Genomic DNA, 15,454 nt, shown 5'->3' on the forward strand with positions numbered 1-15,454 from the left:
TCAGTTTGACAGTGTTGCTCTCTTCATCCCAGCTGTACATATGTGGCCTTCCCCTGCTCTTTCTTAGCTTCCTATCCCAAATGTCTCGTCTGCTTTAATGGACAGATTGAACTGTGTGGGAGGGAGACACCTTCAGTCCAAGAACACGATCTACAATCTTTGGCTAACCTACAGGATTGATTGGCATTATGGCTCTGTTCAATGGGGATGGACACTTTAAAAAGCCTATAATATGTATTATTCTTAATGAGATGTTTATAGACTGAGGGTGTACTCACAAGGTATCGTTCTGATGACACGCTGACAAGGATGAGATCATCTCCGATGCGTACCTTCTCACCCTCTGACCTCTGTTTGGAAGCAGGATGGATGGTCCACCAACAGGCTTCACCTGAATAATGTTATTTATAAATCTATGATCTACATAAGGGGTTCTCAATTGGTTTTGCTCCCAAATTTAACCAGGATGTCTCATTCGCATCCCAATTTTTGGGGGCTAAATGCAATCTGGAAAACTATTTTTAATGCTATATTGATAGTAAATGTAGCAATTATATGACAAGGGAACAATATTCCCATCTTTTTCATTGTCAATAATTATATTTTGCCCAATTTCCTGATGAAGAATGTTAATAAGTTCACTGGTTTGAGACCACAAAATCAACCAAATCCAAACTGCGCTGCTATATTCTATATTAAAAATACTGTAATTGAAGAAAAATAGTTCAGAGATTAAATTATAAAAAATGTAGGTTCATTATAATTTCTACAGTTTTTTTGCCTGGTTTTAGTTGTTTAAGTTCAAACAAGTATTTTTGCATTAAAAAAATATATCTACACTGAACAAAAATATAAACACAACATGCAAAGTGTTGGTCTCATGTGTCATGAGCTGAAATAAAAAAATACGTAAAATGTTCCATACACCAAGATAATCCATCCACCCGACATATCAAGAAGCTGATTAAACAGAATGATCATTACACAGGTGCACCTGGTGCTGGGGACAATACAAGGCCACTCTAATATGTGCAGTCCTGTCACGCAACACAATGCCACAAATATCTCAAGTTTTGAGGGAGCATGCAAATGGCATGCTGACTGCAGGAATGTCCACCAGAGTGCTGCATGAGGCAAATGGTGGTCACATTAGATACTGACTGATTTTCTGATCAACACCCCTACCTGTTTTTTTTAAGGTATCTCTGACCAACATATGCATATCTGTATTCCCAGTCATGTGAAATCCATAGATTCGGTCCTAATACATATATTTCAATTGACTGATTTCCTTATATGAACTGTAACTCGGTAAAATCATTGAAATAGTTGCATGTTGCATTTCTATTTTTGTTCAGTGTACATACACAGATGGTTGAGCTACACAGAAAGTTGAACCTGTAACTACTGTTTGGGAATAGATGACAACGGTGAAAGCAACACACACAAGCGAGCACAGCATAGACACGCAATTACATTTAAGACACACAAATGTATTCACACCAACTCTAATATAGTGTAAGCCCACTCACACTTAACATACAAGCACCATAGCAACCAGCCTTCCAATAGGTGGAGAGATAGACCATCTTTTACATCTCTATGAGACATGAGCTGAGCCTCGACATTGTGACAAAGAGCCAATCGAAGACATTTATTTTAGTCTGCTCGGAATGTTTTCAGGGGAGATCTCCTAGGGAATAAATAACTGAAATCTCTGCAAATGTGGTACATTTCCTACAATATAGGAAACCGTAAATCCCTCTTTTCATGCAGTGCTTAAGATAACTTGAAATGAATACTGGGGCAGGTCAAATCCTACATGAGTTGAAGTCCCAGTCAGAACCCCAGCTATGAGTGACTGTGTGCTAGTGACCCTAGAGCCCGATAGAGGAGGTTTTACCTGTTGAGTCCTCCTGCAGCCCCACATCAAAGGACAGCTTATCTGTCTGTGACCTTGAAGTCTTCAAACAGGTCAGATACTGCAATGTATAGACACACATCAAAGCAACATGAAAACAATAATCAAAAGAATCACACAACTCTGCTGTAGCATTCAGAACTGGAACAAATATCAGTACTACATATGCAACAATAAATTCCAATGAAATGTTATAAAACAGTAACTATGAAATAGTAACACATGGAATAATGACAAAACAGTCCCCGGTTCTTGGGTATTGTATGAGAGTGTACGTGCAGTGCAGTCTCACCATAGCACTAAAGGAATGCCTCAGGAGGATGGCGTGTCCATACAGAAGTGTTCTGTGTCCACCACCCTGAGCCGCCTGTGGAGACAGCACAACACCCATCACACACCAGACACACTATAAGACAGGATGTCCCCCGTGACCTCTCTGTCTCTCCCTTTCACTCGCTCTCTCACTCTCTCTCTGTCGCTCTCTCACGTATCTCTCCGTCTGCATCACAGTTAGAGAACTAAGACTGTGATGACTTCACACAAGGCAGCCTGTCCTCTCCTCTCTGACGACGGTCCTGAAGTCCACAACACAACACTGAAAGCATGCAGTCAGACATGTCACTCAGGGGATACGCCTGCTTCCTGTATCCATGGAGAAGAATACAGATGATCGTCACACGGCTGCAGGTAAAAAGGAAAGGGGGTGAGAAAGAGAGAGCTCTCTGCCTCTAATGCATTGGTAACAAAGACCTTGTGTTACAGTAAGAAGGGTCTGGTTTGTGACAGAAAGCACTAGGAGAGGAAGACAAGGTTCCACTGCGGTTTCACAGCAGTTCGAGGAGATGGGTAGGGGAAAGAGTGATGTGAGGTCACTACTTGGGCTCTGCTTGCAAACCTGTCCCTTCGCTCTGCAGGCAACCATGTGTTACTCACCTTTCTTATGAGCCTCTATGGAGCAGTAAGGTAAGAGAAAGTTACATTACTGAGAAGGGTATGTAAGTTAAAGAAAATATGAGTTTTACAGTATTGTTGGTAAATCACAGATGGTTACGTGCTGTGCAAGATCTTATTTGAGACATAATTGATTTTGCATGCCAGTGTCTTCTTAACCAAACACACTGTGCATCCTCTATCTGTGCTGCTTTTGCTAAGACAATAGCCTCCAGTTCAATGCAGTTGCCATGGATTATCAGACTGCAGCCGTGCCAGCACCATGTCAGGCTGTTCAGGCTTCCTGAGGGATAGTTTAATGTGCATCGGGCATATCCAGCTGCATTCAACCCAACACAATCTGAGAGAACTAGACCAGTTCTAAACATAACACTTATCATAACCTCACACCATCCACAGCTGTGGCAGCCTCAGATTCCTCTGTCCCTAGCGTCCCTGGCCCAGAAGGGGAAAGGCTATTTGATCAAAGGCGGGGGGAAACGATCACCCCCCCAGCTGTTGCCAGGAGATGACATGCTGACATCAATCGAGAAAGCATGACCTTTAGCAGCACATCACCCCCCTGCATTTATCCAGCAGCCACCAGGGTGACAGCAATGGGGTTTCTCTCAAAGGTGGCACTGAAATACCACTGCACACGTCGCCCTGCCACAGGGTATCAGCTTCACCCTGCCTTACCCTGCCTCACCCTGGGCACTTCAGTCACTGACTTCGACAGTTTGACCTTTGATCCTTAGCCCAGTAAACAAAGTTATGAAACCACAAGTGTGTTCACTGCTCAATTTGGACACGTCAGAGGAACTTCACACAGAATTCCATTTGGGGTCACTAGCTGAAACGGAGCTGTATGGATGTTTGATAGCTTACTTCTGCAACGGTGTTCTGAGCCTTGTGTGTTCACTGTTCACAATATCTATAACCCCTCAAACAAACACAAATATCAGTCCGAAATACCATTACTAAGATCATATTCCACTTTAAGGAATCCCTGCCTATTAGTATAGAGACCAGCTGAATACGGTATATCAATAAGTTATTTCTTCTTTAAGTCAATACTCTCCACTGTAGCTCATCTGCTCAATAATATTGATTCCAGAAACTACTATTTTCCCTTCGTGGTGTTTCCTCCATTGACAATTCGGAGCAGGAACAGAGGAATGGAGAGTGTTAGTGATAAGAGATGCATATGAGGAGAGAGAATTTACGGAGATATAACCCAGTGTTCAAATGTTTTCTCCAGACCAGGTCTGAATCAGTCTCCACAGCATTCCTTAGAGAGAGGACAATAGTGCATCAAGGAGAAAGAGTGACTAAAGGCCTTCCCTCTGGTAATATTGAACTGGTCTAGCAGATCACGTTAACTGAAGTTACTACACAAGTGTAGATGCAAGGGGGTTAAGAGTGGCAAGTAGAAAGCAGCTTAGCTATTGTAAACAAGCAGTTTCACTTGAAAACGTCTCACTAAGCTTTAAGGGCACATGAAGGCCCAGTCTGCCTGTGCTTTACTCTTGCCAAAGGGCTTTTCCAGTTCACACAGCTGTGATGGAACCAATCAGGCTTGATTTTTTAATTCCCCATCATTTGGAGTCCAGTGTGGTCGCTAAGCTGCAGCATTGACAAGTCCATTTATCTTTGAACTCAACTCAAAGAGTACGAAGCTCCACAGCTTAAATTATGGAAATTATTTCTATCATTAGCAGTTTGGCAAGGCAACAACGAGTTGGAGTTGCTTCACTTCCCAAATATAATAACTCTTTTTTTGAATCCTTCTAAATGTCAGTGTATTGATTTCTACAGTCATAATTCATGTAATGTAGCTCACTATTGTATGCCTGAAGTTAGGTGCAGAATTTGTCAACAGGTAAGAATTTGTTGGTAATATTCAGGGATTCTGGACTTACTCCTAAATCCCCTAAGGAGGGACTGAAGAGTGACATTCATCTGATGTTAATCCAGGAGAGGTGTAGCATGTTCTCTTTGGCCAGAAGAAATGTGAGCAGTAACTGTTGAGCGAGACCATTTGTATAGCAAGTCTATACCCGGTTCCATTTGTCTTTGTCATGTTGCTAAGTGCTGTGACACAATCGACTCACTTCTTGAAATAAATCCATAATGTCATTAGTCGTTTCAGCAGCATACGCATTAATGTTTGCATATAAAAACACACTAGCTTTCTGTGGGGAATCTATTTGTTTTTCCTGAAGGGACTATTGTAACCCTAGGATACATTTCCAATGAAAATGGGAGAGCAAGCTGCGAGCAAGACTAAACAGCCATGCGCTAGAGAGGTGACAGGAGAGGAGAATGGAATGAATGGTGAACATACCCATCGGTCCTTTCCTCGAGGCTAACAGGTGGAGAGATGAACAGAACACAATGGATGAACATAGCAATGGTAACAGTACAGCTCTGTTACAGCTGATTAATGAAAAACAAAAGCGAAATGTTTGCAAAGAACAGCACAGTTTTAACAGAAATGATTGTACCAATTAAGATCACTGTATCAGAAATGCTTTAATTATCTGTCTATTAAAATAAATGAGAAAACAACTGACCACAGAGGAATGAGATGATAAATGATCTAGTATATGATCTTATACTTGGCTCACTCTACTGATACATTATACTCTTAGCACTAAAATACAACATCCTGCAACTGGTAATGAACTACCGAAAGACCAGAGGCACACTGAAACAAATGCTTTATACTCATGTCAGAAAGATACAGAAGTAAGATCAGTAAAAACACTGCAACCTGGAAAAGTACGACATCATACCAAAATGGATGAGAAATTAGCATATTTTCATATCTGCCCCCCATTCCTTCCTCTGAAACATGTCATGCTCTCACATGACATTTTAGGACAAGCAGCGTTTAGGTTGCTCCCTGCAAGAGGAGCAGGGCGAGAGCAGCGTGTAATGCTGTGTTTCTGTAGGGCTGCCTTGTAATCGCAATGTCCCAAACACATGACTGTGGACTAAGGAAATAGGTCTTTCATCCGTTGTACTTACTATAACTGCCTGTTCAGAGGAGATAGGGAGGTAGTGTAGAGACCTGCTTTGACTACAAATACATTAGCTACAATAATGTCCATATGTAGGTCCATTCAATGAGATTGCCTCCATTACCTCAGGTGTGTGTATGCGACAGTGACTCTGTCATCTGGACATGTTTGCTTCTCTGTGCCTGGTGTTATAAAAAAGGTAGTTACAGCGCAATTCTGCTTTATAATGGAAATTATACTGTAGCTTTGAGAGCTTTTCTTTTCTGCCTCATTGTTAATCAAATGGTCAACCTCCCAGCACAGGGAAGAAACACTTCCGGAAAGCTGCAGCAAAGAGGTACTTTGCCTCTTGACGACTTTCATCCACATTAGAATTCATGGAGGGCTCAACCTCCCAGCGCCCAGGTCTCCAGGCCAATGTAATAGGCCAAGTCCTCTCATTTATCTCTCTCAAAGAGAAAAAAGTGTTTGAACATAAAACTGAGGCAACTCCAGTCACCGTAATAAACAATTTCATAATATGACCCTGAAATCCTAAAACGAATCAAATGGAAAATGTGAAACAGGGGATGTTCAGTAGTTTCCCTTTGGGCAGAGAGCACTTTGTGAAAATACTCCTCTCTGCTGTCTGCCCTGGGGTAAGAGTGTGTGTATAGATGCTGTGGTAGAGGGACAGTACTCACCCCTTCACTGTTCTGGCCAGTCTTAGCCAGCATCTCCTGCAGGGCCCGCACAGAGAGAGACTGCTCCAGCACAAAGTTGCAGATGCATAGGTCTGGAGGGACATACTGGAAGAGACAGGAGGAGAGTAATCAGGGTTAGGGTTGTATGCAGGGGTTCCCAAACTTTTTATAGTCCCGTACCCCTTCAAACATTCAACCTCCAGCTGCGTACCCCCTCTAGCACCAGGGTCAGCGTACTCTCAAATGTTGTTTTTTGCCATCATTGTAAGCCTGACACACACAGACACACTCAGTGGCGGTTCTGGGGTGGGGGCCAGGAGGGGCCAGTGCCCCTGTGACAACAATTTTGGACCCCCTTGTGGCCCTCCTAAATGTGGAGTATGAAATTATTTTTACATAGCAAAAATTAGTTATCGTTCTTTTTTTACATCTGTTATGAGACAGTGGCAACGATGATGATTATGAACATGGTATTTTGCCTGCTAATGCAGTGAAGAAAACGATGACAACAATGTAACAATGCAACAATGTCTAATGTAACTGGCCCCTCTAACAGTACAACTGGCCCCAGCTTGGCCCCCCCAGTTGAATTGGTCTAGAACCGCCACTGCACACACTATACAATACATTTATTAAACATAAGAAAGTGTGTGAGATTTTGTCACGACCCGGCTCGTGGGAAGTGACAAAGAGCTCTTATAGGACCAGGGCACAAATAATAATATAATAACAATCAATAATTTTGCCCTTTATTTAGTCATCTTACATATAAAACCATTTGTTCATTGAAATTGTGAATAACTCACCACAGGTTAATGAGAAGGTTGTGCTTGAAAGGATGCACATAACTGCAATGTTGGGTTGTATTGGAGAGTCTCAGTCTTAAATAATTTTCCACACACAGTCTGTGCCTGTATTTAGTTTTCATGCTAGTGAAGGCCGAGAATCCACTCTCACATAGGTAAGTGATTGCAAAGGGCATCAGTGTCTTAACAGTCTTAACTTGCCAAGGCAGGATACTCTGAGCGCAGCCCAATCCAGAAATCTGGCAGCGGCTTCTGATTAAATTACATTTTCACAGAACCGCTGGTTGCAATTTCGATGAGGCTCTCTTGTTCAGATATCAGTAAGTGGACTGGAGGCAGGGCATGAAAGGGATAACAAATCCAGTTGTTCGTGTCATCTGTGTCGGGGGAATTACCTGTGTAATTGCCCACCCAACTCACTCAGGTGCTTCGCTATATCACATTTGACATTGTCCGTAAGCTTGAGTTCATTTGCACACAAAACAATCATACAATGATGGAAAGACCTGTGTGTTGTCCTTGTTAATTCAGACAGAAAAGAGCTCCAACTTCTTAAACATAGCCTCAATTTTGTCCCGCACATTGAATATAGTTGATTATAGTCCCTGTAATTCTAAATTCAGATCATTCAGGTGAGAAAAAACATCCCCCAGATAGGCCAGTCGTGTGAGAAACTCGTCATCATGCAAGCAGTCAGACAAGTGAAAATGATGGTCAGTAAAGAAAACTTTTAGCTCGTCTCTCAATTTAAAAAAAAATGTGTCAATACTTTGCCCTTTGATAACCAGCGCACTTCTGTATGTTGTAAAAGCGTTACATGGTCGCTGCCCATATCATTGCATAGTGTAGATAATACACAAGAGTTCAGGGGCCTTGCTTTAACAAAGTTAACCATTTTCACTGTAGTGTCCAAATGTCTTTCAAGCTGTCAGGCATTCCCTTAGCAGCATTCCCTTAGCCTCTCGGTGGATGCTGCAGTGCACCCAAGTGGCGTCAAAAGAGCAACTGCTTGCACGAGCTTTACCACTCCATTATGTCTCCCTGTCATGGCTTTTGCACCATAAGTACAATACCAACACATCTTGACCACCAAAGTCCAATGGATGTCACAAAGCTGTCCAGTACTTAAAAAATATCCTCCCCTGTTGTCCTGGTTTCCAGAAGAGGATGTCTTCTTTAATTGACCCCTCATAAACGTAACGGACATATACCAGGAGCTGTGCCAGGCCTCGTCTGTTGACTCATCCAGCTGCAACGCATATAGTACGGGGCTTGCCTGTCCTAGCCACTAGGTAGCTCACCATATAAGACGCTTCTAGCCCCTTCTTATTAATGGTATCTGTTGCTTTCATACCCCTTAAGTCGAAAGTCGTCCAAATTCTCACTCAAAAAACTCCTGTGGCTTATTTTTCAAATTGGCATGCTTTGTTTATAAATGTTTGCGCAAGAGTGAAGGTTTCATCAAGTTGTGAGATAGTACTTTTGCACATATAACACACTGTGGCTGAGGAAAAGCACTACTCCCAATATAAGTGAACCCCGAATCAATGTAGTTCTCATCATATATGCTTTTGGCAGTGAAACAAGGCTACTCAGGTGAGAAAACGTCACCCAAATGTATAACCCCGTTGGAAAATATAAATGGACTGTTTGAAAATGTGAAGAGAAAAAAAGGTATATATTTTTTTTCAATGTGAACCACATTTTTATTTGGCGTACCCCCGACGGCATTGCACGTACCCCTGTTTGGGAATACCTACAGTAGACAATATGCAATTACAAGTGAGTATTTCAAACGGTGTTGAAAAGGCTAAAATATGAAATGTAAACCCAGAATAAGGCTTCATATTGGTCACTAGAGAAGCCCGGTCCTCAGATTATTTAGTCACAGACTGACTGAGTGTGTTGTTCACTCAGCATATTTGTCCATAGCATCCATGACTGATAATCATAACAACCATCAATCACAAACACCAGAGATTGATTGCACTTGAAAACCAATTTGGGATGACTGTTCCACATTCCTTTAGCACTGCAGAGTGAGAGGAATGCAATAACACAGATGTCGTTGAAAACCTCAAATCAATCTTATTTGATAGGGGAAAAGCTTACAGCCATTTGTCTCTATGCTGCTCGTAAAAACATTATGGAGTCTGGTCAACCCAGGTTGCTCTATGTGATGCAACTTTTCAACTAAAGTGTTCATTTAAAATGAAAGGTAAAGTTTATACATGACTAATTCGACCAAGGGGAGCTTTAGCTACTGATTTTTAAAAAATGTATCCACTGATCAATGGCCAAAATTCAAATGAATTACAAATACTGCCAGGATTGGGGTCAATTCCATTTAAATTCCAGTCAATTGAGGAAGTACACTGACATTCAAATTCCAATCATCTTCAATGCTTTTCAATTAGGAACATGTGGAATTGGAATGTGGTTTACTTTCTGAATTGACTGGATGTGACCCCAACCCTGATTACAGCCAGTACCTATATCAGCGGTGTATGTGGATCTTGGTCAAACTAGAGCTCACACTGACAGAGAGTATATGAATCTGTGAGACAGAGCACAGTGGGACAGAGAGAGGGACTGCAGCACCCATCCCTTCTCCATACAGGACAGGGCAGCAGTCTGACAGAATGAGGCAGAGAGAGAGATACTTAGTGACCTGTACCGCTACAAGATAAATGAAGCACACCAAAAACACACTGTCCTCCTTTTTAGGTAGCAAGATGTAAAACTTGGCTAAACTAGTTCACCTTGTTAGAGGTAAATCTAACTTTAAATTGGAACATCAGACAACTTATTTCTGCTCTGCTGTGAGCCTACCTGCTTGCTATACTCAGGTAAAACAAAGTCAACATGTAAAAAAAATCTAGAGCTGTATCGATGCAGCTATCTGTTCTCTAGGCATTTTAATTATGCACATTTAAATCATGGTGGAGTATGGATCCAGAGAGCTTGATCACCGGCGGCAGGACAGTGGATTTACGCCAGCAAAACAGAAATGTCATGATTTGTAGTGACTCGTGTAGTAACGCAGGAGTCGGCAACAGGCGAGTGATTATTTTTGGCCCCCCAAAGTGTTTAGTGAATAAATAAATAAATCATCATCATCATCATCGGGGGGTATGTGATTGTGTCTCAATGTAATCAAGGTATGAAATTATAGTAATTTTCAAATACAAATCTATTTTTGGGTCTAGTTATGGTCAATTTGCAGTGTACAAATTATTATAATTATTTTCCATCCCCCCCGGCACGACCATTTGCCCTGACAAATATTGTCCTGTACCGGAAGCCAAGTGTCTCTCTCAGGGCAGCCTCCAGCATCAGCTTCAGAAATGTCAAAGATACTGTATGTCAAAATGGCTTAAAGTAATGTCCCCCGACTTCACTTTAATGACCTATTATTATGCAGTCAATTTTGAGATAACCACAATTTCATAGTAAAAAAAAACACACACACACACACACACACGATTTACCACGACAGAAGCACAAACACTATAAAAACTTCCATTTGATCAGCACCCAAACCAGAGCCCTCTAAGCAAGCTGTTTTCTAGAAATACCTCTCCTGATCCACTCTTTCTTGGCATGCTGTTGGGGAAACACAATACGGGGTAGCAGGGAGGAATCTGCTCCAACCATACCTCCACACCCTGGTTTCCCCAGGTGAATAACAGGCGACCTCTGACAGCAGAGTGGAGCGGTCTGGTAATGAGAAGGATGTTGGGGCTCTGGGGGCGTAGGCCTGTGTGTCCTCAATCAGAGAGGGCATATCATGAAGACAGCTTTACAGCAGCTTGTCTACACACTGCTCTCTTGTTTATGGCCCATGCTGTGGGAGGGGAGCAACTAGACTGGGCTTCCCATCTTCTCTGGGGAGGAGGTCTAAAGGGTTACACACCTCTTTCACTTTGATTGCCCCAAAGAGATGACCTATCAATATACCTCCTTCGTGTTCACTATAATGCATGGGTGGGAAAACCTTTTGGCTACACAGATTTTTTGGGGACTGACTTGTTGTGAAAATCAATTTGAGGGCCAGAAATTGGGCAGTTATTTCAAAATACAGACCTTCAGGACTGGCCTGGAGTTTTTTATTACTCACACCTCCCTTGGGCCGGATTGAATAGGCCATAGTTTGCCCACCCCGGGCATAATGGCAGAGCACATCCTGTGCATTAGAGTAGTTGGCTGAATCCTCATCTCATCTAAATGTTGATTGACCATCTCATTTATTAAACATTGACTTTACAGTACAGACGTGTATTGTTGATTTAGAGATGGGGTGCTTCAGCTTTCTGGTGGTCCTACCATGGGATAGCTAACAGGGAAGAGCAGCTAGCCATAAATCACAATCAACTGCTTATTCATTGGCTGATTGATGTCACAGTTTAAAGTGTCAATTAGCAGTTGAAACAATAACAAAGTTAACTCCCCGCTACTGTTTTGGTAAAAAGCAGAGGGATGGGGCCAGCTTGCTCATAACTTGCAGATAGTTGTTGACACATCAACTAGGATTAGGGGGCATGGCAATTTGTGACTTGTTTTGGTTAACAGTGGCTGTATCGGAGGGGGAGTGGTTTCACCTCTGCTAAGCAATCAGTATTAGTGTTAGTACTTCAGTCTCCCCTGGTTTCTCAGCGGCAGCTGTAAACGGTGGTTGTGTCAGTGGCTCCATAACATGCTCTCACTTCAGTATCTTACCGAGTTATTTTCTGATGATCTAATTTCTGTTCTTTAGTAGCTTTGGTAACTATGTGTGTTTTCTATACCTGTTGGTGTTTCTCCCTGTAGGCTTCACAGACACTCCCCACCCCTTGGCTGCAACCCTTCTAATTTAGTGTACCCTATGTGCACAACCCATGTGGAATTCTGGGTCTCTGGCAGTGTTTGGAACTGACGATCTGCGGTCAAGAATGCAGAGTTCATCTCAGCCTATGTTGCCCTTCAGTCCCTTGACTTTTTGGCCCTGATGAAGACATGGATCACCCCAGAGAACACTGCTACTCCAGCTGATCTCTCTTCATCTGACTACTTTTTCTCTCATAGTCCAAGAGCATCTGGTAGTTGCGGTGGTGGCACAAGGCTACTAACTTCTCTTAACTGGAGATTTTCTCCCTCTCTCATGCTATCGCCCAGCATGTGCCTTGACACCTTGCTAATTTCACGACGATGGTTCACCGCTCATCGCACTTGGCAACTTCAACCTCCCGACGTCTGCCCTCGATTCATGTCTTTCCAACTCCCTCTTTCCACTCCTTGCCTCTTTTGGCCTCATCTTTATTAGAGGCTGTTTGCCTACTAATCTCACGACAATCCTCCAAGTCTCTGATCACTACTTTGTTTCCTTTTCGGTATCCTTTTCCTCCAACCCTAGTCACTCAGCCCCTACCCAGATAGTCATGTGACGGTACAATCTTCGCTCTCTCTCCCACTACTCTCTACTCTTCTTTCGTATCATCTCTCTCTTCTGTTAAATGCTTCTCCCTCCTGTCTTCTGATTCTGTGGCCCTACTCTCCTCCCTTTTCCGCATCCTATGACTCGCACTGTCCCCTTTCAATGAGTGACTCATTGCGAGCTTACAGAACAGGGCTGCAGGCATCTAAGCGAAAATGGAGGAAAAATACATTTCCGCAAGACCCATCATCCTTTCACTCCTTCTCTACCTTCTCTTCTGTATATGCTGTAAAAGCCACTTCCTATTACTCTAAATTTCAAACTTCTACCTCTAACCCTAGGAAACTATTTTCATCCTTCTTCTTCCTTAATCCTCCACCCCCTCCCTCCTCCCTCTCTGCTGACGACTTTGTCAACCACGTTGAAAAGAAGGTTGACGACATACACTCACACAGAACTATCCAACGCCTTGAGCTCTTTCTCCCCTTTCTCTCCAGATGAAATCCTGCGACTAGTGAGGTCTGGCTGCCAGAAAACCTGCCCACTCGACCCCATCCCCTCCTCTAGACCATCTCTGTAGACCTTTCACATTCCTCACTTCCCTCATCAACTCATCCCTGACCACAGACTGTGTCCCCTCTGACTTCAAAATGGCCTGAGAAACCTCCTCAAGAAACCAACACCTGACTCATCTGACATCAAAAACTATCTTTATTTAATTATTTTTACACTTGAGAGTGCGGTCTCTGACCAACTTGCCTGCTATTTCTCTCAGAACAATCTTTTTGACCCTAAACAGTCAGGCTTCAAGTTGGGTCACTCAACCGAGACTGGCCGCTACTGTGTCATGAAGGCTCTCCACCAAAGCTGACATTCTCTCCTCTGTTCTCATTCTTCCAGATCTATCCACTGTGTCTGCAGCATGGTGTCCCCCAGGGATCGTTTCTCTCTATACACCAAGTTACTCGGCTCTGTCATATCCTCACATGGTCTCCTATCATTGCTATACGAATGAAACTCAACTACTCAACTACTCTGCATGCCTCGCAGATATCTCAGCTGGGATATCGGCCCACCACCTCAAACCTAGACAAGACGGAGCTGCTCTTCCTCCCGGGGAAGGCCTGCCCGCATAAAGATCTCATCACGGTTGACAACTCCAGTGTCTCCCTCCCAGAGTGCAAAGAATCTTAGTGTGACCCTGAAGAATACCCTGTTGTTCTAGACTAACATCAAAGAAGTGACTCGCTCCTCCAGGTTCATGCTCTACAACATCCGTTGTAGATAGAGGTAGAGGTAGAGTACGACCCTACCTCACACGCAGGCCCTAATCCAGGCACTTGTTCTCTCCCGCCTGGACTACTGCAACTTGCTGTTGGCTGGGCTCCCCGCTTGTGCCATCCATGCAACTTATCCAGAATGCGGCAGTCCCCTGGTTTCCAACCTTCCCAAGTTCTCTCATGTCACCCCACTCCTCCACCGACTCCACTGGCATCCAGTCGAGGCTCGCATCCACTACAAGACCACGGTGCTTACCTATGAAACTGCAAGAGAAATTGCCCCTCCCTACCTTCAGGCTATGCTCAAACCCTCAACATGAGCACTCCCTTCTGCCACCTCTGGTCCCTTGACCCTCCCAGCCCAGTCCAAGATATTCTCTGTCCTGGCACTCCAATGGTGGAACCAGCTTCCCCCTGAAGTCCTGGCACCCCAATGGTGGAACCAGCTTCCCCCTGAAGTCCTGGCACTCCAATGGTGGAACCAGCTTCCCCCTGAAGTCCTGGCACCCCAATGGTGGAACCAGCTTTCTCCTGAAGTCCTGGCACCCCAATGGTGGAACCAGCTTCCCCCTGAAGTCCTGGCACCCCAATGGTGGAACCAGCATCCCCCTGAAGTCCCTTCCCATCTTCCGAAAGCACCTGAAACCCTACCTCTTCCATTCACACCTCACCTCCCACAAAAAACAAGTCAGGACCCAACACTTGCACTTAGGCTATACAGTGTTTGTTTACATTTACTTTGTTTACACACATTGGAGTAAAACAAGCTGACAGTTGAACTAAGCTCATGAGGCATTTATAAGTTATATTCTTCAAGAATCAAATGGGTCCATATCATTAACTAATTAGTCTAAAATAATGTAGCAACTGCTGATTGTCCCTTTAAACATGCACCACTTAAATCAACATTATTGGTGCCTTGTGTCTGTGTCCCTACGCCACACAAGTCGATTTGTTTCATCACTAGGGAGGGGGGCATCCAAGTCAATCTGATCATTCTGATCTTGGGTTGTGGTTGTAGTGGTAGTTGCATCATTTTCCCCCCTTCCTCGTCTCTTATCCCTGGGGGATGATGGTGTTTCATACAAATTGTAACACCAGGCAATGAAGACAAAGTGGCAGACAGTGAGATCGTCCATCACACCTGTCTAGTGTAATTACCATCCATTCTTGGATGGAAGCATCCGGACCTTCCCAACTGCCTCTCCTTCAATCCCTAGGTGAGTGCTGTGGGGTAAGGGTAAAGAGGGGGAATACTATAGCTGTGCAGCGCATACATAAATCACCATCACCCCAAAACGCTCTCTCTCTCTCTTACGTTCTGTGTCTGACTTTCCGGCCTCACTGAAATTAATCAGAGATCCTGTTAAATGTTTATGATTAAAATAACAATCC

The 15,454-nt window shown here is 43.5% G+C and overlaps 1 protein-coding gene across 1 annotated transcript in view; it reads right to left on the bottom strand.

Moving 5' to 3' along the window:
- LOC112256660 (ryanodine receptor 3) overlaps positions 1-15,454 on the bottom strand; it is a 162,539-nt gene that overhangs the window by 105,661 nt on the left and 41,424 nt on the right. The window contains exons 3-6 of the mRNA XM_024430062.2: positions 6,561-6,665; positions 2,214-2,288; positions 1,904-1,982; positions 279-391 (exon numbers count right to left, since the gene is read on the bottom strand). Of these exons, the coding sequence (XP_024285830.1) occupies positions 279-391; positions 1,904-1,982; positions 2,214-2,288; positions 6,561-6,665 (372 nt within the window). The remainder of the gene's footprint in view (positions 1-278; positions 392-1,903; positions 1,983-2,213; positions 2,289-6,560; positions 6,666-15,454) is intronic.

The sequence above is a fragment of the Oncorhynchus tshawytscha genome, linkage group LG08 (assembly GCF_018296145.1).
Source record: "Oncorhynchus tshawytscha isolate Ot180627B linkage group LG08, Otsh_v2.0, whole genome shotgun sequence".
Taxonomy (NCBI): domain Eukaryota; kingdom Metazoa; phylum Chordata; class Actinopteri; order Salmoniformes; family Salmonidae; genus Oncorhynchus; species Oncorhynchus tshawytscha.